Source organism: Mustela nigripes, chromosome X (assembly GCF_022355385.1).
Source record: "Mustela nigripes isolate SB6536 chromosome X, MUSNIG.SB6536, whole genome shotgun sequence".
Taxonomy (NCBI): domain Eukaryota; kingdom Metazoa; phylum Chordata; class Mammalia; order Carnivora; family Mustelidae; genus Mustela; species Mustela nigripes.
The window spans coordinates 1369935-1395340 of NC_081575.1; the positions used below are offsets into that span (position 1 = coordinate 1369935).

The following is a 25406-nucleotide window of genomic DNA, read 5'->3' on the forward strand; positions in this document are numbered from 1 at the left end:
GAAAGAATGCGGGTGAAGTAAAGGATTTCAGTTATTTCATGTCTTGAGTCTAATCTTACAGTAGGCAGTTTGGGTGTAGAATTCTAGGTTGGAAAATCATCCCCTGCCCTGCAAATTCAGAGGCATTACTTGTTTTCTTGTTCCTCAGTGCTTTGCTGAAAAGTCTGAAGACAATGACTTCTGATTATTTGAATATGACCTATTTTTTTCTCTCTGACAGCTATTCTCTCAGCATATTGAAGATATTACTCAACTCTTTTCTGGATTTCATTGATGCCGCTAAGAAGTCAGCTTTCAGTCTGAAGGTCATGGTTTTAAAGGTAATCAGGTTTTAAAATCTGGCTGTTTTTATTTATTTATTTATTTATTTATTTATTTATTAAAGATTTTATTTATTTTTTTGACAGAGAGAGCACAAGTAGGCAGAGAGGCGGGCAGAGAGAGATTGGGAGAGAGGAGGAAGCAGGCTCCCCGCCGAGCAGAAAGCCCAGGACCCTAAGATCATGATCTGAGCGGAAGGCAGAGGCTTAACCCACTGAGCCACCCAGGCGCCCCAAATCTGGCTGTTTTTAAAGTCGTGTGTCTAGGTGTGGGTTTACTTCTGTTTTCCTGTTTGGGGTTTATTTGGCTTCCTGAATTTGTGGAGTTCTGTCTTTCATCAGTCCTGGAAAGTTCTTTGTGATTATCTCTCTTTTTATTTTTTTAAAGATTTTATTTTTTTATCTGACAGACAGAGATGGCAAGTAGGCAGAGAGGCAGGCAGAGAGAGAGGGGGAAGCAGGTTCCCCGCTGAGCAGAGAGCCCAATATAGGGCTTGATCCCAGGACCCTGAGATCATGACCTGAGCTGAAGGCAGATGCTTAACCTGCTGAATCACCCAGGTGCCCCTGATTATCTCTTAAAATCTTGCCATTCTCTCATTTTGTTAGATTTTCTCATTCTATCTTCCATGTCTTCTGTTTTTCAAATTTTCTATTTCTTTGTCCCCTCTGTGTTACATTCTGGATACTTTCTTTTTTTAGATTTTATTTATTTCTTTCAGAGAGAGAGCATGCAGGGGGACAGGCAGAGAGGGAGGGAGAGAGAGGACCTCAAGCAGACTTCATGCTGAATGCAAAGCCTGACACAGGGCTTGATCTCTCAAACCTGAGGTCATGACTTGACCCAAAATCAAGAATTGGCTGCTTAACTGCCTGAGGCACCCAGGTGTCCCTGTTTTGCATTTTTCTAATTCTCTCCTCAGCTATTTCTAATGCACTATACATCCATCTGTTGACCATTAAAAACTTTTATTTTTAAAATTTAGTTTATTTATTTTTTTATTTGATATATATATGGAGAGAGAACACAAGCAGGGATAGTGGGGGAGGGAGAAGCAGGGTTCCAGCTGAGTAGGGAGCCCAGTGTGGGGCTCGATCTTAAGATCCTGGGAACAAGACCTGAGTGGAAGGCAGACGCTTAACCCACTGAGCCACCCAGGTGTCCCAACTATTTAAAAACTTTTAAAAATGTGAGATTTGGCATATATATATAAAGGCACAGAAAACATCAACATACATTTTAGGAAATAATGATAAGGTGAACTTGCTTGTATCTATTACTAGGGTCAAGCACCTTGGCCTCCACATGTCTCTTTCAATCAATTCCCCTTCTCCCAGTTTAGTGGGAGTCACTATACTGAGGTTTATGCTATCCATGTTCACACTTTTCTTTATAGTTTTGTTGTCTACTGTCCCTAAACAACATCATTTTGTTTTGCCTGCTTTTGAACTTTGTGTGAATGAAACCATAGAGAGTAAGGATTTTTTTGTGTTTAGCTTTTTTTGTTCAACACATCATGCTTGTTCGTTCATGTTTTCAAGGCTGTAGTTCATTTTCATTGTTGTATAGTAGTATATTGTTGAGCATTTTACAGTTCACTTTCACATTTCACTATTGATGGGCAGATAGGTTGTTTCTAGTCGTTGGTTATTGGGGAAATTAGTCTACCTGTTTCTCAAGGCTATACCTATTAATGCAATTTCTGGGCCATTTGGTATGCATGTCTTCAATGTTACAATTTACTAGTGCTTTTCCAAAGTACTTGTACCAATTACTGTCCCACCTGGAGTGATTTAGAGGTCCCGTTGTTCCATATCCTTGCCAACATTTATTATTATTAGTCTAAATTTTGCCAGTCTACTAGATGCATAATGGTATGACATTTTTTAAATCAAGGTGTAATTTGCATACAATAAAATAGACAGAACCAAGCTATGTATTATCATATAATCACCCATGATTTACCACCAGGAAATCCTTTGCAGATTGAAAATGTTTATGAAGGCTTTTACAGTTAAAAAATAGAAACAGGGGCACCTGGGTGATTCAGTGGGTTAAGCCTCTGCCTTTGGCTCAGGTCACCATCTCAGGATTCTGGGTTTGAGCCCCGCATTGGGCTCTCTGCTCAGCAGGGAGCCTGCTTCCCCACCCCCACCCCCGCCTGCCTTTCTGCCTACTTGTGATCTCTCTCTCTGTCAAATAAATAAAATCTTTTTTAAAAAAGTAGAAACAGAACAGAGGCTTTTTAAAAAGATTTTTTTTTAAATATAAAACAATACCACTTCCTGCTATTTTTTTTTTAATGGTTATTTTTCGGGGGTGCCTGGGTGGCTCAGTCAGTTGGGTGTCTGCCTCCAGCTCAGGTCACGATATCAGGGTACTGGGATTGAGCCCCATGTCAGACTCCCTGTTCAGTGGGGAGAGCTTCTCCCTCTGCTCCTCCTCTCACTGGCTTTCTTTCTTTCAAATAAATAAATAAAAATCTTTACAAAGACAGTTATTTTTTAGTAAATGTTTACAAGCATTGGCAGAAAAATAAAAGATTTTACTTTAAAATAATCTCTACCCCCAATGTGGGGCTTGAACTCCCAAGCCCAAGATCAGGAGTTATACGTTCCACTGACTGAGCCAGCCAGGCGCCCCTTCACCCGTTCTGACTTCACCTACATTTCCTGGCTCATCACCATTCATTCTTCCCTGGTCCATTGTGTTCCAGCTATGCTGCTATAAGCATTTTTATTTTAGAGATGAGATAACTGACCCTCTGAGTGGTTTATTAACTTGTCCATGCAAGAGACTCATTCATAGGCATCACAATAGACATTTTCACACTTCACCACCAGCTCTATACGAGCAAGGAACATTTCTGGCTTCTGTACCATGTTGTGGGTGCTCGGGAATCACGTGTTGAATGAATGACTGAATGAAGAAAAGAGCCTGTCAGGATGCAAATCTCCTTACCTACCTCTTCTATCTGCCTGGCAATAGCAATATAAGAAACCGTATGGGTTGATGGGAGCAAGCTTATTCCATACTTTACCAGAATAGTTCTTTACAAAATGAGATTTATACCAATACAGTTGGTATTTCTTGGAAGAAAGGAAGTCCAAGAACAGATAGGACAAATATGGAGGGAAGATTTTAGCCATGGAAGATTCTAGCCATGGAAGATTCTAGCCAAGGAAGATTCTGGGGGTTCTAGTGAGGTACACTCATAGAGCAAAAAGTCGGGTGTTGGGTCAGTTGGAGGAGTATGCGACTCTTGATCTGAGGGTTGTGACATCTAAGAAAAAAAAGTCAGGTGCTGAAAAGAAGGGGAGAGGTGCCTGGAAGTTGAACTTGACCTCCTCATCTGTGCTGGGCCCATCTTGAATGCACAAATCCTGCATATGTGAGTATCTGTGCTTATGCCTAAGTATTTTTAGCATGAGGCAATTCCATGTCCTGTCCTACTATTTGTAGCTCAAAGAAGTACCTGTTAATGATTTCTTGTTTCCCAATGCAGGCGGAAGACAGCAAGAGCTCAAGTGCCACCATTCCCTCCAACGTCCCCTCCAACATTGCCTCCAGCATTCCCTCGTGCAGGTCCCTGTCATCCGCCGAGGATGGCCCCAGCGGCCATTGCAGTCTCCCAACTGGGGAGCTGGCCCGGAACTTACAGGACAGTGTCAGGCACCGCATTCTCTACCTCTCCGAGCAGCTGAGAGTGGAGAAGGCCAGCCGGGATGAAAACACCATGGGCTACCTCAAGCTGGTGTCCAAAGCCGACCGGCACCAGGCCCCCCACATCCGGCAGGCCTTCGAGAGGGTGAACCAGCGCGCCTCTGCCACCATTGCCCAGATCGAGCGAAGGCTGCGCCATTGCCACCAGCAGCTGCAGGAGCTGCAGGAAGGCCGCAGGCCCAGGGGCTTCGCGCTGAAGGCAAAGAGCAGCCTGGATGAGTGCAAGCAGCCCAGCGAGAAGACCCCGTTTTCTGAGCCTCCCAAGCCGAGCAGGCCAGACGGCCTGTCCACCAAACTGTCTGACGTTGTCAGACACGTGCCCCTGGAGAGTCACTTCCGAGCCTCGCAGCCAGGGAAGCCCTCCGAGACAAAGTGTGTGGCCCAGCGGCGCAACTTGTTATTGCAGAAGATGAAGGAAGACCTGAAGGCAGCCAGGGAGCTCCACCTCAGCCTCCAGGTGTCCTATCAGAGCTTGAAGGAGAAGCATGGGACGGACCTGCAGGCGTCTCTAGTGTCCCTTCAGGAAGAGAAATGCAGGTGAGCGGGAGATCCTCCCCTCGGCTGCCCCAGCTCTGGGAACAGCGCTCCTCCCAGGACTGTGTGCAGGAGAGTGAAGGGCAGCGTGGATGTGAACTTGGAGGGTCACGGGAGGGGAAGGGGGGCGAAGCCAGTGAGTATTTCTCTGGGCAGTGGGATGCCCCCACAGTGGGGAGGGCTCATCCCGGCCCGCTGTTGCACTCGGGCCTGCATCATCTGCTGCCAGCGTGGTTCCAGCTCGGGGTCCTGCTCGGTGGTCCCAGAAGCTGGGGGCTCCGCAACGGTGTGGTGGTGGGGAGCACAGCAGATGCCCGCTGCCCTTCAGGGAGCGGTCTGGCGCCTGCTATAATAGAGCAGGGGAAGCAGGTGCCCCACCAGTCCCGGTCCCTTCACCTGTGCTCGTAGCTGAGTTGGGGCCAAAGATCCCATATAGGATATTTATTCTGAAAATGTTTGTCTTCTGGGGAATGCTTTCTCCCCACTGTGTGGTGGGTCAACTTCATTTTCATCTAAGACCAGACTAGGTCCCACAAATAGGGAGAAAAAGGCATACTCGGTCTCTCGAAGGACCCATCCCATGCCTACCTGGACCTCTTGGAGGGTCCTGCCAGCCTTCAGTGGCGCCACAGTCTCCCCTGACGTCCACAGTCTGTGGCATGGGCTGCTTGTGCTCGCTCTAACCCTCCCAACAGCCTGGCCGTGGAGGGAGGGATTCACTTACGAACCAAGATTCTCAGTAAAGTAAGAACTTCACAGTCCCTTAGTACTTCTCTGTGTGTGTGTTGGGGGGGTGGTGCACGGAAAGAAACTTGGGAATCGGTCCTCTAATGTTTTCTCAGGAAAACATTACCTGCGTTAACACTGCTTGACAAATCTAGAAAGGACAACTACAAACTATGACAGGGGTTGTGCGCTTGGGTGGGTGGCACCATCGGTTAAGCATCTGACTCTTGGTTTCTGGTCATGTCATGATCTTGGGGTCGTGGGATGGAGCCCCACGATGGGCTCAGTGATCAGCAAGGAGCCGGTTTGAGAGTCTCTCTCCCTCTCCCTCTGATCCTCCTGCTCATGCTCTCTCTCTCTCTAATAATAAATAAATCTTTAAACAAGTATTACGGGGCAACCCGCTGTCAAATAAGATAACAAATCAGAATTATAGATCTCTTTTGGATGTGATTTTTGTAGGACACGGCAACCAAATCTTAAATGTCGAGACTCTTAATGCCCCTTTGCCAAAATACCATTCATTTCCAAGCTTTATACAAAGCAAGACTAGAGCTCAGTGGCAGTTACACAAATCCCCGTAAGTTTCCATCCTGCCTTGGCCAACAGGACTGCTTTGTTCTTGGAAGCTCTTAACCCCTAAGCAAATCAGAATCCAGCAGCAGTGAGGGGCAGCAGGGTCACCTACCACTCCCGGATTCCCAATGAATTCTACAAGCTTGCACTTCTGGAACAGCTGCCCCCACTGCCACTGGACTGTGACAGGAGTGTGAAGTAGCTTGTTGGCTACAGCAATCAGCCTACCTTGATTAATATACACGAGAAGCGATGAAGCAGGTCTGTGTGACTCAGATTTACCAGGAGACAGGGAGAGAATGGGTGGGAGACGACTTCACATAACAGCAGTGACAGCAGGGAGCAAGTACCCCTATTCCCTGTACCATTCAGTCACCCACTTTACCAATGGGGAAATGGAGTTTTGGAGAGGCACAAGCCTGAGTGCATGTCAACATGTCCCAGCCACATGGCTTCCTGATCTAGGTGAAGGGGGTGCAGGAATTCAATGCCATTTTTATTTTAAAGATTTTTATTTATTTATTTGACAGAGAGAAATCACAAGTAGATGGAGAGGCAGGCAGAGAGAGAGAGGGGGAAGCAGGCTCCCTGCTAAGCAGAGAGCCCGATGCAGGACTCGATCCCAGGACCCTGAGATCATGACCTGAGCCGAAGGCAGCGGCTTAACCCACTGAGCCACCCAGGTGCCCCTCAATGCCATTTCAAAACATACATCTCCTTCAAATCTTTTTTTAAAAGATTTTATTTATTTATTTGACAGACAGAGATCACAAGTAGGTCAAGCGCAGGCAGAGAGAAAGGGGGAATCAGGCTCCCTGCTGAGCAGAGAGCCCGATTCTGGGCTCGATTCCAGGACCCTGAGATCACGACCCGAGCCAAAGGCAGAGGCTTAACCCACTGAGCCACCCAAGCGCCCCGTCCTTCAAATCTTTTTAAAAAACTTCTTTGTGAGCTAGATGCGGTCATGCCGTATGTGTTGAAGTCACTGAAGCGTCACCTTGTAGACACACTGGTGTGGGCACCGCTCAGACCCCTGTAATTGTCATGTCTCCTCTGGTGTGTCACAAGATGAGATTTCAAGCTGAAAAGTCCTATGACACTTCTCACAGCTGAATTTGCTTTCAAGAGGGCTTGCTTTTTTATTTCTGAATTGAGAAGACTTTCACAAAACAAACTCCTTCATCTTCAAGTGGACAATTCTGTGGCATTTTGGACATTCACAGTACTGTGCAAGCACCGCCTCTATTTGGTTCCAGCACATTGTCATCACTTTGAAGAGAGACCCCATCGTTCCCCATCCACTTTGCCCCAACCCCCAGTCACCACCAATGTGCTTTCTGTCTTTCTGCACTTGGCTTTTCTGGGTATTTCGTGTAATTGGAATCATACAGTGTATACCCCTGTCTGTTTTCTTGCACTGGTGAAAGAGTTTTGAAATTCATCGGAGTTGCATGGAGAAGTAGTTACCTCTTTCTTGCTTAGCACTGTTCCCTTGTATGGATGCACCACAGTTAGTTTACACATTCACCTGCTGCTGGTTGGAGCTTTTTCTTTTTTAATATTTTATTTATTTATTTGAGAAAGACAGAGAAAGCATGAGAGGGGAGCAAGGCAGGGGGAGAAGCAGACCCCTGGCTGAGCTGGGAGCCCGATGTGGGACTTGATCCTGGGAGGCCGGAATCACGACCTGAGCCAAAGGCGGTCGCCCAACCGACTGAGCCCCCCAGGCTGGGGCTGTGATGAATAAAGCCGCCACGAACGTTCTTGCATCAGCTTCTGGTGGCTGCCGGGCTCCTTAGATTGTGGTCACATTACTCCGATCTTCACATCTCTCTCTGTTCTGTCTTCCTGTGGGCCTCTCCTCTGTGTGTAGAAGCTCCCTCTGCTTCCCTCCTGTAGGCATGCGTGTGACTGCACGTTTGCTCCGGAGGACCGATTCTGTCCCTACCGCATCACCCCCACCCTGCCCATAGGGCTTGATCCCTCCTACATCACTTTCTCCATCTCAGACTTCTTCAAGTTGCAAGCCACTAGCTTCAAGCTCAGTGCACTGAAGACCAGTCTTCAGGAATGATCGAGAACTATACGCTTCTTCAACAGTGATAAGCTTTAGGACATTCCGTGTTGGCGAGGGAAGGTTTCACAGTTTGGGAAGATTGGAGGGCATTTTTGTTGGCTGGTTGTCATTTTGTCTTTGTAAGAGTGTTTTCTCTCTCTTTTTAAAAAAGACTTACTCATTTATTTCAGAGAGAGAGAGCAAGCACGTGGAGGGGAGGGGTAGGGGGAAGGAGAGAAACTACAGCTGACTCTGTGCTGAGCGCCGAGCCTGGTGCGGGACCTTGTACGGCTTGATCCGATGACTCTGAGACCACGAGCTGAGCCAAAGCCAAGAACTGGATGCTTAACTGACTGTGCCACCCGAGCACCCCTGGAAGGGCATTTTCTAGAGTGGTCCATTTGCCTCTGCAGCTGTATGAGTGGGAGAGCGAGAAGTCCTTGACTAACGGAGGGACGAAGAGGAGCGTCAGCAGTGCCACAGCCAAGGAGGCTGGGGGCCGGAGACAAGGGGAGACTACTAGAGTACTGTCATGACTCAACATTTTCTCATTCAATAATCTATTCCAGAACGCACTGAAGAATATATTTGTCAGTTTGTATAAATATGTTAATGAAGAATCTATTCATTGGCTTCAGTGACTTCATAACCGTGAAGAGTATATTCATGAACATGTACTTGAACGCTCTTGTGTCTGAATCCTTCACGTAAATGGAGAGACGGGTATGCAGAATGTCCTTTCAAGGGGGCACCATACTGCCTCCCCATCCGTGGGCATTGTCTCTTCTCCATAAGGAGTAGGGCAGAGCCCAATGGAATATTACCTGATTGTTCGGCTCATTACGTGCCTGGGCGATGACTCCGTTTGGGTGTCGGTCAAGTGCTTGAAGCAGGACGAAACTGACCTCCTTGCCTCGTATTTCCTGTCTGTGCGACAGCACCCCTGGTTATGCCCTGTGAGTGCCGGAGCCCTGTGATCTGACTGGGCACCACGCCCCAGCCCTTCTGTGTCCCCAGGGCTCTCCGGCACCTGTCTGCTTCGGCAGCGTCACCTCTCACTCCACACCCATGGGACAGCCTTTCTGTCTTTGGCTCTTCCCTAAAAGACGTCACTAAAAGCCACATGGCCTCTGGCCTCCAGCCCATCCTTCCTGGTGCCCAAATGAAGAACCTTAAAGTGTTTTATAAACTATGAAAAATTCCAAACCCGGGGAAAATGTAGAGGATAACATGATCAAGACTATGTAGCCACCTGCGGGCCTCTTAAATCTTCGCATTTACCATATGTGCTTCACATGTGATTTTATTAAGAAGTAATTACAAAGTTCGCGTGAAGCTGTCACAGCGCCCCTAACCCTTCCCAACCCCAGCCCCCTTCCGCCCACCTCGCCGTCCTCATTGGGCCTGCATCTTCCCACGCGTGTATTGGTGCTTTACAACTTACATACATGGCTGGTTGAATACATACTGGTTAGTGACGTTCTGTTCATGGTTTTTAAGAGGTTTACTGAGGTATAAGTTACATGCAATAAAATGTAGCATTTTAACTGTATGTTTCAATGATCATTAGTAAATTTACTAAGTTATGCAACAGTTCTTTGTTTTGTTTTAAGATCTTATTTATTTATTTGTCAGATAGTGTGCGCACAAGCAGGGGGACCAGCAGGCAGAGGGAGAGGGAGAAGCAGGATCACTGCTGAGCAAGGAGTCCAATGAGGGGAGCCAATGTGGGACTCGAATCCAGGACCCTGGGATCATGATCTGAGCCAAGGGCAGACACTTAATCGACTGAGCCACCAGGTGTTCCTGTTTTTGTTTTAATAACGGCTTTATTGAAATATAATTCCCATCCCATAAAATTCACCCATTTACAATCAGTGGTTTTTAATATATTCACAGAGCTGTGCAACCATCACATTCTCTCAATACAGAATATTCTCATCACTCCAAAAAGAAACCCGATGTTATGAGCAGTCACTCCCCCCCACCCCCCCCCCCCCCACCAAGTACCAGGAACCGCTCCTCTGTTTCTGTCTCTATGGATTTGCCTATTCTGGACATCTCTTTCTTTCTTTTTTTTAGATTTATCTATTTATCTCTTTAGAGAGAGAGCATGAGCAGGGATGGGTCAGAGGGAGAGGGCGAAGCAGACTCCCCTCGGAGCAGGGAACACGACTTGGGGCTCCATCTCAGGACGCCGGGATCGTGACCAGAACCAAAGGCGGATGCTTAACTGACTGAGTCACCCAGGTGCCCCTGGACATTTCATGTCAATGGAATCATACAATATGTAGTCTTTTGTGACTGCTCCATCCCTGTAAGCTGCAGACTTTTCTGGAATAAGTACTGCTTACCAAACACTGGTGCTGGGAGCTTACAGAGAATTTAATAGCAGGCGTGGGCAGTTTAGAGTTTTAATTCTCCAACTTCTAGTCTGTGGCTGGTTTTGGACAGCTGTTGCGGAATGCTAACTGTCTGCGAAACAGACCTGTGTGTCCGTGTGCGTGCGGCCGCTGTGCATTCGCGGCGTGCTGAGGATGGCCTGGAGGAGGACAGAGGATGACAGAGCAGTCGGAACCCGGCTGCAGCCTTGACTCAGGGCCGCTCACCACCAGCACAGCCTGTGGGCCGGGCGCATGCGACGATTACTTTCTCTTTTGCTTCCGAGACAAGCGCTGCTGGAGGAGCAGGCGGACCAGCACCTGCAGGGGCGCCTGGATGAGATCTACCGCCTCAGGCAGAGCCTGGCGAGCGCAGAGGAGAAAATGGTCTATCTGTCCTACGAGAGAGCCAAGGAGATATGGGTGAGAACCTCGAGGGGCAGGGCTTTTAAGGAAGTGGCCAGGGAGAAGGACGTCGGGGTGAGAGAAGCAGAGTGATAAGCCCTGCAAACTGAGGAGAGACGGACCAGTCGCAACTGGCACGTGTGTCCGCGCTGGCAGCATCCGGTCTCTCGGCTCGCGCTGCGCCCCTGAGCTGGACTGGGGCTTTGGGCTCTGCTGTTCTCATACTTGGGGGTGCTTCGGGGCCACCGGGGGGGGGGGGTGCTGGTGAGTCACGGCAGCTTCTTCTGGTGCGGGGAGCTCCCTCTGGGTGGCTTTTGAGCCCGAGTTAGCAAGCACGGGGTAGGGCTCCCCTCGCCTGTGACGACTGGGCTCGCCGTCTTCCGCACCCTCAGCTGGACTCCCGTCCTTGGCGAGCTCCTGCCCGGCCAGCCTCTCAGTCTTCAGCCACACCGGGTGCTACGGGGCAGGGACAGGGCCCTTGGCATGGAAGAGCTCTAGGCTCTTGACTTCCCTCCTAAGTCTTTGGCTTGCCCACGTTTGCTGTGCTCCCCTGAGGAACTCAGGGGAGTGACTGCACTTCATGGGGTGGGGGTGCCGTTCTTGTCACCTGCAGGAGGTCATGGAGACTTTCAAGAACCGCATATCTAAGCTTGAAACGCTACAACGAGCCACACAAGTGGAGATGATGGAGAGCTCCAGGACCCGCCCCCAGAAGTTTGTGTCCCGATGCGCGAGCCTGCTCCTCACGCTGGCCGCCGTCTTCCTGGTCTTCGTCTCCACTGTGTGCGCCTGTCCCCTGCCACTGGTGACCTCTCGCCTGCGCACGTGCACCACACTCATGCTCATCGGTCTTGGGGCCCTGGCCTGGCAGAAGCGGCACGCCCTCCCTGCCGCAGACTGGCAGGCCTGGGTCCCCTCCAGATGGAGACTGTCTTCCAAGGACTCCAAGCCTCTATCAGACGGGACTTAAAGTCTGGGTTTGCTGGCTCGTACCGCCTTCTGGGTGTCAAGGGCGTCCAGCCAGCCCAACCCAGAGAGCCACTTCCCAGCTGCCCCTTTCTGATTCCATCAGCACTCGCCCGCCTTGCCCTTCTCTTCCTCGTGACCCTTCAATACCATCTGCAGACACAAGTCTTGAGAATATTAAAGTGTCTGAGGCTGATCTGGGAACTGGGGATCTGCAGTTCTGTCCCCCTCATGACCTCTTGTGACCCAGTGACCAGACCCTCAGAGGCTCCGGTGTCCCCAGGCTGCAGTGGTGGCCTCTATGACTTTGTTGCTTTTGGCAAAGAGAAACTACATTCCTTTCACAGGGATAGAGAAGAAGGGGTGGCGGAGGGGGTGGCAGCGAAAGTGCTGGTGTGGGGGCAGGGGTTATGTTTCCTGGTGGGAGCAGACCTTGTTGTTGTCATGGCTGGGAGACACTCATGCAGGTGACACTGAAGACACAGACGAGGCCTCTGTCTTGGAGGCGCTGGAGAGTTCAGAGCTATCGTCCACCTTCTTCCCAAAAAGCTGCAAGATGCAGTTTCGAAACTGGCAGGACAGAAAGTGTTACTCAACAGAGCAGAAAGAGCCATGTACTCTGCTAAAAGTCATTCTTGGGGAATTCTGAGGAAGGTGTTCAATAAGGGTCACCTGGATGACTGAACACCCTCTCTTCCACTATTCCGAACCCTGTACGGAGAGTAGAGGAGCCCGAGGCTGTCACTTACATGTGGCGATGGTCTACTCCTGCCTGTTCGTTCATCTGAGTCATTTAATTTAGAGTCTGACGGTGACTGTCTCGGGTCAGATTGTGACTCTGCTCCCCATGTCCCAGAGCTATGTTCGAGTCCTAACCAGAGCCTGTGAACATGACCTTATTTGGAAATAGAATCCTTGTAGATGTGATTAAGATGTATATTACCATGAGGTCATGCTAGAGTAAAGTGGGCCCTAATCCAATGACTAGCATCATTAGAAGAAGGGAATTTAGACACAGACTCAGAGAGAAGGTCACGTGGAGGTGAAGGCAGAGATCAGGGTGGCTTGTCTACAGGCCAAGGAGCACCAAGTGTTACTGGCCACCGCCAGAAGCCAGGGTCACCCTCAGAGCCCTCAAAAGGAACCAACCTTGCCCACACCTTGACCTCAGACTTCCGGCCTTCAGAACTGGGTGAGAAAAGAGTTCTGCTGGTTTAAGCCCTCCAGTGTGTGACACTTTGTTATGGGAGCCTCAGGAAGCTGGTACAGAAACCAAGGGGCCCCTGCATAGGATGACCTGCCTCCAGAATGTCTGGGAAGAGACTCGGAGCCATTTCAGTGAAAAGGCATGCGATTGTCATCTCGTTTCCATTCCATCCGCTTTGAGGACACACAGAACTAGGCTGATAACAGTCTAGCCGCTATCTCATGTCTTTAACTATGAGAATCTTCCAGCATCAGGAGGGCCGCCATCTTTGCTGCTTGGCCATAAAGAGATCTGGAATGTATTCATTTCTCAGATTAAGTCTCATGTCATCACTGAGCTAACCACAGTGCCTTGAGAATGCAGATCGGAGGCATCTCCTGTACATTCCAGGCTTATTCTTGGCTACCTCCAGCTCCCTCCAAGATCAAAACTCTCACAAAGAAAACACACAGTTACTGAAATCAATAACACAAGAAATGGGCCAAATAGCGGAATTCATTTAGCTGAGGAATTCATTCGACATCCACCTCCTGAGTACCCACTCGGCGCCAGACTGTGTCCCGGGGGGGTGGTCAGCAGTGGAGAAAAAGAGGAACGTTCTCCGTCCCATGGAGCACCATTACCGAAAACTCTCTCTGAATGCAGCAGCAAGAGATGACAATGTGGAAAGGGTGAAAGCAAAGTTTGAAAGCCTGGAGGGGTCCAGAAGTGCAGAAGTCTGGCCTAGGAGAGGGAGTTCTGGAAGGGGAGGACGGAAAGACTCAAGCAAACACGGTATAAGTCGAGATGGCCTAGGCTTTCATAAACAAAAGCCAGACTTAACAAGAGACCCTCGGGAAAGCCAGGAAACAGGAGTCAGGGCTAGAGCTACACTCGAGATATTGAGGGGCCAGCAGTGGAGTCCTGGGGAATCAACTCCAGCACTGGTCCTACTTAATATTTGAACATGACCCAAGGAGTGTGTGCTCAATGAACTCTACAGGGAGTCAGGGCCAGGTCAGAGGGCGTGGAGCCATGGGCCAACCATGAAGTGGAGGAACAGAGAAGAGCCATTTGGGAGGAATGGGAGTTGGGTCTGGTGGAATGCAAGACCTCCTTGAGGGTGGTTTCTGGCCCATGGACCTTTCTGGTCACCGTCAAGTCACACACCCATAGCTGCGCCTTAATGAAGTAGATCTGATGGATTCAAGGAAGAATGGGGCAAACCGGACTCAGAAGGCGCAGAGCCTCAGTTGTCCCCTGTAACCCACCGTGAGGTCTAGGGGTCCTGGGCGGTTCACTGCTGAGGCTCCACGTGCCAGCCCCTGGTGGCCGCCGTGTGCCGAGGCCTTGGGCAGGCACAGCATGTTCCCCTGAACTAAACCATAAAGTCACCCAAGCCACATGTCAGTACAGCCAAGCAGGGCCTCTTGAAGGCTTTCAAGACGGACAGATAGATGACAATCAAGAGGAGAGTTGTGCTTATAAAGGCAAAACGGGCACAGGCAGGGTAAACGTATTCAGGCATTCCCTGCGTGTTCGAGCTCCAGGATGGCCCTACGGCCAACAGAAGGGGACGGTTGCAGCATACAGGATGCCCTGTGGCGGCCACCCTTGGGTCGAGACCCTGGAAGAATCCAGAGCGGGGACTTAGCTGAGCTTTCCCTGGTTGTTGTCCTAGATGTCATTAACAGGGTCCCCCAGACATGATTCCAGGTGGGGGCCCTCCCTGGGCTTTTCTGCAGTCAATTTCTAGCTTGTCCTGCCGACAATGTGACTTACCTGCCGGTTCATAAAGACATAGATTATGGGGTTGTAGATAGTGGCACTTTTGGCGAAGTAGGCTGGCAGGGCAGCCACCAAGGGGTGGAAGGCGTAGCCAGGATGGGCAGCGGCGAAGCATGCAAAGAACGTGTAGGGCCCCCAGCAGACACAGTACGCAAAGATCATGACCACCACCATGCGCGTCACCTCCTTCTCCGCCTTCTGGGTGGACTCAGATTCTTTTTGCTGCTTTGCCACCTGGGGGAGACAGAGATTCATGCCTGGACCTGGGGAGTGGAGGAGTCCCTCTGGGCTCCTATCCCCCCACCGCAGCCCGGGGACTCTGTGGCTGTTGTTGGGCCGTGAGTCAAGGAGTCAGCACCGGGATGGGGAGTGATGGAGAGAGGGCGATGGGCCCCCCCGTGCCGATCAGCAGCCAGCTCTCACCTGAGGAAGGCCGCAGCCGGGCTTAGGCCGGACAGGGCTGGCCTTGAGGGAGGCTTGGAGGCGGCACACAGCTGGCCCTGGGGATAAGGGCCAAGCCACACAAAAGGAGTTTGGGAAGGAGCCAAGGAGGCCATTCTTAGCCTCACGCGGTCCCTTACCAGTGTGTCCCCTCCAGTGCTCAGGTCTGACGGGCTGAGCGCGAGGAGACCCAGAGGCTGGACACTGCCTGCGGTGGGCAAGGACACAGCCCAGAGCTAACACGGTTCAAGCCATGGCTGGATTCCTGCGGGAGGCAGCTAGGTTGCCTCTGATCCCCACCTGCCAGTGGGGCTGGGGGCGGGCAAGCGGGGCAGGGGCACATCACAGGCTGAAGGCAGGGAGCTTGTGGCCTTCACTCTAGAAAGACCTTATGGATGCATGTTTTGCTTGTGGATACAGCTGGCTGCACGGGACTCCCCGGGAAAGGCCGGCTTCCCCCCCAGAGGGGAACCATCCTGGGTCAGGGAGGAAAGGCAGCTCTGCTCCCTTATTGGACCCCACGTGAAGGGGGGCTGTTCCCGCCCATCTCGCAGGGGCAAGGATAAGGGAGTCCGGGCTGCAGGGGCTGCTCCCAAGGAACTGCAGGGCTCCTGTGTGGTTTGAGGGCAGGAGAGAGGACTGGGTGATCCTCTGTGCCAGCCCTAAGCTCTCTGGCCCTCAGGATCCTGCCAGGCCAGGGGGGTGGGTGCGGGGAAGCCTAGAGGGTTTGGGGGCTTACTGCGCGGATGGCCAGCCACACTTGGAGGTAGCAGAGGATGATGACGCTGAGTGGGATGATACAGCACGTGATCATCAGGACGATCATGTAGGACTGCACCCCTGGGTACGAGCTGCCACTGAACACGTCTGGGCCGCACGACGTCTTCAGGCCATGGGGCCAGTACCTGCAGAGAAGGGCTGGCAGCCTGTCCTGATGCAGGCAGGGTGGCCTGGGAACCCCTCAGGCCAGGCGCGCCACCGACCTGGGTGGCAAGATGGCTGGGTTTTGCTTTTTTAAAGTTCCATCCATTTATTTTAGAGAGGGGGGAGGGGCAGAGGGAGAGGGAGATGGAATCCTTAAAGCAGCTCCCTGCTCATAGCAGGGGGAACACGGGGTTCCATCCCGGGAGCCTGAGACCACGACCTGAGCCAAAAACCGAGAGTCGGCTGCTCAACGGACTGAGCCAGGCAGGCGCCCCTGGATTGTTTGGTTTCAAAAATTATGGTCAAATTCACATGACATGAATTAACCATTCTTGAAGCGAGCAGTTCAGTGGTGTCTGGTACATTCACAGTGTTGTGAATCACCGCCTCTATCTAGTTCTCCAGCACCTTCATCGCCCCCAAAGGAAACCTGTGGGTAGGATTTTGGTAAACCTTTGTCCAGTTCTAGGTCTCATAACCCCTTCTTTTTTTTTTTTAAAGATTTTATTTACTTATTTGACAGAGATCACAAGTAGGCAGAGAAGCAGGCAGAGAGAGAGGGAGAAGCAGGCTCTCTGCTGAGCAGAGAGCCCGATGCGGGGCTCAATCCCACGACCCTGGGATCATGACCTGAGCCGAAGGCAGAGGCTTTAACCCACTGAGCCACCCAGGCACCCCCACCCCCCCCCCTTTTTTTTTTATTGTGGTAAAGTACTCATAACATCTGAGTCCCCAAAGAAACGGCCGGCCAACACACCAATGACCTACAGGCCCAGCTATACAGACAACCCAAGCAAGCCTCTGAAAGGGAGGCTCCTTGGAATGTTTGAGAAAGAGGCCTGGGGCAGAGTGGTTTAAGGGGCCCTGCTTTTACTTACAGATCCTCCCAGGGCTCGAACTCATTGCCTTTCTCTGTGTGCTCTCACAAGCGGTTCACGCTTGGGGGAAACAGACCTTTCCAGAACCTCTGAGACCACAGGCAGACAGATTTATACATTTGTAGACACTGCACCCTCAGAGGGGTCCCAGGGAGAGCTGGGTCCATCCTTGCTTTACTCATGGGATCACAGAGGCCCAGAAACAGGAAGCAATTTGCCCCAAGTTCCCAGAGGGAATCGGCAGTCTGCCCCTCCCCCACCGTCCTTCACCCTGTGCCCTGAAGCAGCTGCCTTCCCAGCGAGCTCACCTGCTCCAGCCAAAGATGGGTGGGGCTGTCCACACAGCAGCCCAGATCCAGGAAAAGGCAATGCCTGCGATGGCTAGTTTGGCATCAAACCTCACGTTGCCGAAGGGCTTGCAGACTACCATCCACCTCTCCCAGGAAATGATGGCCAAGGACCAGAGACCCGTGATCCCTGCAGGGGACAGAAGGCAGATGAGGGCTTTGAGCCTCCAAAGTCCCTCCTTCCATCCAGACCAGCCGACACCTACCTGCAACACCAAATTTTCCCCAGAAGTGTATTTGGGTCCGGGGGGCAGTGGGTGTCTTGCTCAACTTCTCTGACACCCCCCTTTCCCCATTCTTTCCTCTCGGACCAGTGCCACCCCGCTTCCTAGCTCTTTTCCCGTTGGCCACCAGCCCTTCTTCGGACGCCGATGCCCCTCCCGATGGCCACAGACACACCCACGTGACTGCACTGAGGTGCTGTGGTCCCGGCCAAGGGCAAGGAAACACGACATGTCCAGCGACCTGTGCCCTTTCTGCCACTCTGCACATTTGTTTAGGCTCCCAGATCTCCCACCACTGCCCACCACCTGGCAGGTGGAGATGGTGTCTTCTGTCCTGCTTACACGCTGGACGTCTGTGGGCAGCATTCAGGGCTCCACGAACTGGGGCAGGAAAAAAGACAGCGTTGTTTGCGGCAACCTCTAGCAGACACTGGGCATTTCCTTCCGTTATTAGCACCGCGTCATCAGCAATGCCTGGGACTTGGTCACTCTCCAGAGGCGGCACACATTTCCCAATATCACTACATTCCTTTCCACTTGGCAATCGCAGGGGCTGTCCGGCCAGATCCAGTTATCTGGTACTTTAATAAAGAATGGTATCATTCATACTTCTAAATAATACATTTGCTAATAATTTTAATGAAGGACTATGCCACTAATCAATATTTGATACTTTGATGATTATATTTCAATATCACTGGATTCCTTTGTAATCCTATGCATCTTGTTGCGCGCGTTGGTAAACAGTCTCCTGAGGAGGGGTCCCCAGGCTCCTCGGCACCTCTGTGACTCGAAAACAGACCTCAGTCAGAGACAGAAGCGAGTGGGGACTCCTGACAGAACCAGAGACCGATCCAAGTGGAGATAAAGGTGCACTGAGCACTTGGAACTGGGGATGGATTTTTCTCTGCTTCACCTTCCCTGGGCAGCCCCGTCTGTACCTTTGGGAGCGTGCTGGGCTGTCATCCGTAATGAGAGGCAGTTCGATACAGGGGGACAGCGTCCACCCCTGCACTGTGAGCTTCTCTTCGCCCCCAAGTCCTGCCCCCATTTTACAGATGGGAAAATGGAGGCGTGGTGTGGTAACCTAATTCAGTGGCATTCACGGCGTGAAGGATTCAAGTCTGGGGCCAGGGACCCCTCCCCCCACCCTTCCCCAGGGCCTTGGAGTCCTGTGTCTTTGTTTTCTCTTCTAATCTCCACCTCCTCGGAATGCGGACTGCAGATCAGTTTATGTTAGCAATTAGGCAAACCCAAGATGGATGTGGGAACCAAGGACCCAGGAATGATGACCATGGTTCTGGGAAGCTTCTCAGACAGAAGAGCTGGTGTGACAGCCTGGGGCCCGGAGACACAGGGCTGCATGTGCCAAGCCCCGTGGCCCTTAGGCTCTCTGTTTTCTTGGATGGGCACCGAGCTGCAACCCTCAGGCCTCCATTCTTTCATGGGGGTCTGGCACAAGAGCTCCCCGGAGGGGATCTCAGCCTCAGCAGGCCTGCCTGTCCTCCTGTTCCTTGTGGGCCCCAGAGAAAGAAACCCGGCCTCATGGCAGCCCCCCGCCCGGACCCCCACGTGTGCAGGCCCAGCCCCCGCTCCGGCCTCCGCACCCCTCCTTCTGTCCCGTGCCGGCGGCCCCGGGCTCTCCTTCCTGTCTCGCCCCAGCTCCCTGCTTGTCTGGCTGACTTAAGATTCAGGCCCTCCATTGTCTCCTCCAGCTCCTCTGAGAGAACTGATGGTGCCATGTGATCACAACTGGGATAGCGACCCCTCTTGTCAGGACTTGGAACGACCTCCCAGCGGGGTCCCTATACTCTTGCGCCCAGCACGTGGTCTCTTCTTTGCGGATGTCGGATGTCGACCCGGACAGAGCCAAGGCCCACAGAGGTGTTAGCGTTGGGGGTGGGGAAGGGGATCTGGGATCTAGTTCCAATATCCCAAGAGCTCGAATGGGACGTGCTTCCTTCCCTGGAGAAAGCTGGCACAGGTGAGCTAAAGGGCACATGTCTCTGACCTGAGCACAAGTTCTGTTTGCCGTGACCAGAGCCCTTCCCTCCCACACGATTCTGGGATTGTCTGGAGCTGTAGCTGTCTCCTCCCATGCCAGCCGCACAAACAAGCCCGTCTCAGGGTGGGCACTTGGGAGGCCTGCTTGCTGGAAGGCAACCATCCCACCCCATAGTGATCCCAGCTCAGTTCACCCTGCAGGTTCGTCTCCCTTCAAATATGTGCCCTGGGCACACCCCCGGGGTTGCTGCATGAGTGTGTCCTTTACACAGAGCGGACCCCGAGCCTGGCTTACCACACAAGGAGACAGTGTAGCCCTCCACGACGCACAGAGGGTGGCCCAGCACGAAGTAGCCATAGATCTGGTTCACGGCGCTGATGGTGCTGGCAATGATGGTCTCTGCTAGGTCAGCGACTGCCAAGTTCACCAGGATCCAGTTCAGGGGGTGACGCAACTTCTTGAACCTCATGGTGGCTGCCAGCACAAGCCCGTTCGTGAAAACAGATGCAAAGACCACGAAGATCATCCAGGCGCTGGTGAGGTGGTACACCCACCTGGGAGCGATGTGATAATTGGGGCCTTCGAAGGGGCCTGCAAGGCAGGAGGCGCAGAGTGGGGACAGGAGCTGGGGGCCAGCATGACGGCGGGGGCGCGGCTATGCCCTCCCCGGCCCTCTCTGCCTTGGCAGAGCGATGCTTGTCCTCCGGGAGCTGAGCGGCAGCTTGGCCCCTCGGGACCACCGTCTCCACGCTCCTCTGTGACCTTCTAGCCGGTATCGGAGCTACCCATGCACGCGTCCCATTTCCCATCTCACACGCAGGGCCAGCACACAATCGGTGTTCGGAGAATGAATGAATGAGTTTTGAGTCGAATTGTATCCCCCCAAAAAGACATGTCGGAGTCCTGACCGCCAGCACGTGCGAGTGTAACCGTATCCGGACACAGGGTCTACCCAGAGGCCATCGAGTTATATGAGGTCGTTAGGGTGGGGCCCTGAGCCAAGGGGACCGGGTCCCTCTAAAAGGGGGTCATTTGGATACAGAGATGGGCACGCAGGGGAAGGCCACATGAGGAGGGGGACAGAGCTCGACGTGAGGTTTCCCCAAGCCCAGGAACGCCACTGATGGCCAGTGACCACCAGAAACTAGAGGAGAGGCCCAGAGCCGACGGTCCCTCAGAGCCGCCAGGAGGAGCCACGCCTGCCCACACCTGGTCTGTGAGGGAAGGGATTTCGTTCGTTTGAGCCACTCGGTGTGGGGGCCTTGGTCAAGGCGGCCCTAGGAAATGCACACCGATCGAAAAGAAGGGCTAGCTCCCCTTGACTACAACACAGTAGCTCTGCACCTCTCCGTTTTGGAAGGACCTTTTTCACCACCATCATTTTTGGCAGAATAGGGGAAGGGGTTCTAAGCTGGTGCCCACCACCATCCAACAGGGCCGTGCAGCGCCTAGGAAAGCATCCACGCGGAGCCCCAGGTTTACCAGGACGACTCCGTGGTGTGTTTCAAAAGCCCAACTTAAACCAGTTTTAGCACCGTGTATTGTGTAAGACTGATGAATCCCAGACCTGCACCTCTGAAACAAACTACCCATTATATGTTAGTAAAAAAAAGAAAAGAAAAAGGCTTCCTTGGGTCCCCTGGCTATGAGCAATGGGGTAGATCTCGCTCCCCCAGCCAGCACAAGTGGACCCCACGGCAACAATGGCTCCCTGGGACCAGATCCCTGAGTACCAAAGGCCTGCGTGGTACGAGTCTCTGTGCAGAAGGAAGCAGAGGGAAACAATGGGGTTGCTGATAGACGGGGGAACAGAGACCATTCCCCACCAAATTGCCAACACACTGTCCCCGGAAACTACAGCAGGTCAGTTTGAGAACAGCAGCTGGAACTAGGAGGTGTTTGGAACACTCTGGCTTGGGGATAATTTCAAAATGAGGCCGCCAGAGCACCCTTCCCAGATAGCCCATGGAGTCCAAATTGGGCAGGGCAGGGACAAGAAGGGACAGGGCAGTGTGCAGTGGGGGAGGGGAGAGGAGGGCTCTGAAGGTGGGAAGACAGAGGAGGGTCGTCTACAGAAAGAATTTCGTACACAAATGGGTATCACCGTGAACTCACAGGAGAACAGGTTCTTTTTTTTTTTTTTTTTTTTTTAATTTTTTGACCAGGAGAACAGGTTCTAAAGAAAATTCTGCGGGGAGGGAATTGGGAGCAGACAAGGAAGCAAGATTTCCTTGAATAGACCTTGTTCTCTAGATTTTAATGTGCAATCTTGTAAGTATTTTATTACATAATTTAAAAACAACATTAAATTTTAAGGTGCCCAGGTGGCTCAGTGGATTAAAGCCTCTGCCTTCGGCTCAGATCATGATCCCAGGGTTGTGGGATCGAGCCCCGAATCGGGCTCTCTGCTCAGCGGGGAGCCTGCTTCCCCCTGTCTCTCTCTGCCTGCTTGTGACCTCCCTCTTTGTGTCAAATAAATAAATAAAATCCTTAAAAAATAAAAATAAAAACAACATTTTTTTTTAAAAGCAATCCCAGAAAATCCAAAATAAAACAAAAGAAACTAAATGCATATCCACTCAGAGGCATAATCACATAGGAAGGGAGTATTCTAAAGGACTTGAACTGGAACTGGAACATTAGATTATTCTAAGGGACTTGGAAAGACACTAGATAAATAGACCTGTCCAACAGCTAAGTTTTGGGTAATCACATTGTTGATGGTAGTGTTGGTGTCCTTATTCTGAGACCGTTGTGAGTGTCTTTGAGATCAAACAAATGAGTAATTAAATGATATTCTAATTCTTCCAGGCAAAGCCCTTGAGGACAGGATTCCGAGTGGGAGGAAAGGAGACACCGAGGTCAACCCCAGCTGGCTCTGCTGGGAAACCAAATCATCACTTTGGAATCGGAGCAATAAAAAGAAAGAAGGGGCATTTCTCTCGCCTTTGCTATACACACTGTGCCCCTGGGGAACCCAAGAGTCGATGAGGGCATTGTTCCCTCTTTGCCAGAGGGAAATAGCTATGGATGCACGTGGGAGGTAAAGGAACCAGAATGACAGCAGCTGCCAACTCCCCAGGAAAAGGGCCGCCGCCGTCCTAGTGGAGAGCTGTTGCCAAAACACCCAGCGGATCCAACTGACCTCCAAGCAGATCTTCCGAGCAACTACCAATTTGCACCAATGTAATGACAAACGAGGTGGGGGAAAGCCACCGGTGGGGAACCGCCGGCGAAGTCTGAAGTGGACGAGCCCAGGGACGACTGACCCCTTTCCTTCGACAAATCAGTTACAAGGAGGGAGAGGGGAGCCTTGAAATTCAAAGGGGATGAGAACAGAGCGGTCAATCTGAGCGTGGCTCAGGCAAAGGGAGAACAAAATGTGTGACTTTTCTTTCAATACCGACTAGGAGATTGGATGATACTAAGGCAACGTTACCTTCTAGGTGTGACAATGGTGCTGCGGTTACATTTCTAAAGAGTCCTTTCCCCTGAAGATTTGCAGAGGAAAGGGTGTGATATCTCAGACCTGCTTCCAGAAATCGGGGTGGGGGGTGTTACACACTGGCCTCCGCTTCAGTTGGTACTTGAGTTTGGGGGGAGGACAAAACGGAACCTCAGGCCTCAGTGAAGCCCTAGGGTCCTCCGGGGAGAGCACTGTTTGCATGTCCACCGAGGACATGACAGGATGTGGACAATCGGGTCAGAGCAAACTTCGGGGGTCTCAGTTAGTTTGGCCCGAGAACCCTGGCTGTCAAGGAGCTGGTGTGGCTTCTGGACACCACGGCATGTGAGACATTCCCGAAGGAACAGATGGTCTTTGGTTTGGAGGAGCGACTGGGGAAGGGGGGCCAGGGGCTAGGGGTCACCGGTGTCCTCAGCTCTTTCCAGGGCTTGCATGCAAAGCTTTTGGACTGGCCCACTCCCGGGGCATAATTCATGCCGCCCCTGCAGCGGAAGAGCTGCCCTGGGAGCCACACGAGCCTCCTCCCCAAGAATGCGCAGCCAAAGGCTGCGGGCGCCGGGCGCACTGTTGGACAAGATGACTGCTGCTGTCCCTTCCAACCCTAAGCTTGGAGAAGTCACTCACCCGCCTCCGGGTCAGCTGCCCAGCCTCCCGCTCCCACTGTTTGCCTCCTTTTGGCTTCGGGAGATGCAAAAATGAGGCAGACCCAGCCTCTTCCCCAGGAAGCTCAGGGCAGTGCATCCAGACAGACGCACCAGAACTGAACGAAATGAGCGCTTGTTAGTAGCTTGGGACCGCAGCGAAATAGGGTGTCCCTGGGACAGGGATTCTCAAAAGGTCTGGGAAGTCTGTGTGGTTTGAAAATGCCGCTTCCATATTGTGGTGTCCTTTTATGATCAGAAGGCCCACCCCCCCCCCCCCCCCCCATTTCACGTCATCATAAAGATTAAGCGAGAAGACCATCTCGGCTGAGGACGATGTGTGGAAGAGAAGTCTCACAACGGGGCTGGGTGGCCAGTGGCCCCCTGTGTGGCCACTAAGGCTCAGTGTCCCTGGAAGGCTGCTCCAGCCAGTGTGACCCGGCCTTCACAGCGCCTGCTCGCTCACCTCGGGTGACATTGCTGTTGGTGTAGGTGAAGATGCTCGCCTGGGTGCTGTCCTCATAGCTGGGCTGTGGGTGCCCACCTGCAAGCCTTTGGGGGCCCCACCGCTGGGTCATGGCTCCAGAAAGCCCTGTCCTCAGTGCCTGCTAGCCCTGGTGCTGCCTGGGGGTCATGGCGCTTTATACCCGCCCATGGGATCAGCCCAGGCTTCCTCACCTTAAAAGCTCCCAAACCCTTCCCCACCTGATCTCTTAATTGGGCCTGGGACTTAGACCTCCTCCTCCCTCCTAAGATGAGCCTGCAAGGGCGGCTCAGAAGGATTTTCTGGGAACCCAACTCGGAGCCCCCAGCTTGCGCAGGTGGCTGTGGGAGCTGCTGTGGGCCCTCACCCGTGTTCACACTCCCTTTCCTCCCTACTGTCTGGCACTCGCTCTTAGGTCAGCTGGACTCAAGCTTCAAGACCTCCAGATTGGGGCGTGGGGTAGGGAAGCAGCCCAGAGCCTCGACCTGCCTTCCCTGCCTGATTTGCCACAGAGCCCTGGGAGGTGCAGTGCTGAGGCCTGGAAGGGGGGCCCCCTGAGGGTCAGGCCATCTCGAGGACTCAAGTGGATGCAAGCTGTGCTGACGGGGGTCCCCAGCCCGGCGAAGGGGGACTGGAGTGAGGCGGGGAGAGGCTGCACTGTGCATCTTGCTTTCCACTGCCTGCTCCCTATGAGCTACGTCAGCAGAGGGTTCGTGGGGTGGCGGGGGCTCACGGGGGAGCCCTCCCAGCAGCCTTTCCGGAGCCCCCGAAGGTGCCCACACCCATTCACATTCCACCTGCTCAAGTCTCTGTCCCCTGAGTTCATGACCTTTCCTTGGACCACTCCCGACCACAACTCCTTCAAAGCAAACCTGTCAACAGAGTGTTCCGACGGGCCGCCTCCTGGGTCCTCTTCGCCCACTGTAGTCTGGCTGACATGCTGATTGTCCACGTCTGCAGCCCTTGTCCCCGTCTACAGGGGAGCACATCTTCTCTCACGGGTCCTGCCAGCTCCTCTCTGCACAGTCCTGAAATTCAGCTGCCTCCGTCACCTCCTTGGGGTTGGCCTGAAACTCAGGAAAGCCAAGACCTGGGCACACTCTCAGTGCCGTGACTCGGCAGCACCCCAGGCTACGGCTCTTGATGACATGGCCGCTGCTACAGGTGGTGGAGGGAAAGCCTTGGCTGCCTCCCTGGGGGCTGGAGCCCCGTGGGGCCCCAGGGTGGCCACCCAAAGTGAGAATGGCTCCTGGCATGGGTCAGCGTCTGCCACATGCCTGGGGTCAGGCTAGGAGCTCCTTGTAGCATCGAAGGAAGGAGTCCTGACCACAGTC

At 52.4% G+C, this 25406-nt stretch overlaps 2 protein-coding genes across 2 annotated transcripts; one reads left to right on the top strand and one right to left on the bottom strand.

The window, feature by feature from the left end:
* Nucleotides 1-308: 308 nt before the first annotated feature.
* TEX28 (testis expressed 28) lies at nt 309-11692 on the top strand. Its single transcript, XM_059385455.1, has 4 exons — nt 309-320; nt 3827-4581; nt 10605-10740; nt 11336-11692. The coding sequence occupies exons 1-4, from the start codon at nt 309-311 to the stop codon at nt 11690-11692; spliced, it is 1260 nt and encodes a 419-aa protein (XP_059241438.1).
* Nucleotides 11693-12130: 438 nt separating this feature from the next.
* LOC132007328 (long-wave-sensitive opsin 1) lies at nt 12131-24166 on the bottom strand. The gene is made up of 6 exons (XM_059385456.1): nt 24055-24166; nt 19776-20072; nt 17214-17382; nt 15843-16008; nt 14657-14896; nt 12131-12258 (listed from the first exon to the last, which is right to left on the bottom strand). Exons 1-6 carry the CDS (start codon nt 24164-24166, stop codon nt 12148-12150), a joined length of 1095 nt encoding a protein of 364 aa, XP_059241439.1. The 3' UTR covers nt 12131-12147.
* Between the last annotated feature and the right edge of the window lie 1240 nt (nt 24167-25406).

Coding starts and splice junctions, on each gene's coding strand:
- TEX28 (XM_059385455.1), top strand. Junction 4,582..10,604: donor CTTCAGGAAGAGAAATGCAG/GTGAGCGGGAGA, acceptor TTTGCTTCCGAG/ACAAGCGCTGCTGGAGGAGC. Junction 10,741..11,335: donor AGAGAGCCAAGGAGATATGG/GTGAGAACCTCG, acceptor TGTCACCTGCAG/GAGGTCATGGAGACTTTCAA.
- LOC132007328 (XM_059385456.1), bottom strand. CDS start 24,166: ATGACCCAGCGGTGGGGCCCCCAAAGGCTTGCAGGTGGGCACCCACAG. Junction 17,383..19,775: donor CTACACTGTCTCCTTGTGTG/GTAAGCCAGGCT, acceptor TGTCCCCTGCAG/GGATCACGGGTCTCTGGTCC. Junction 12,259..14,656: donor ATGTCTTTATGAACCGGCAG/GTAAGTCACATT, acceptor CTGTCCTGCCAG/TTTCGAAACTGCATCTTGCA.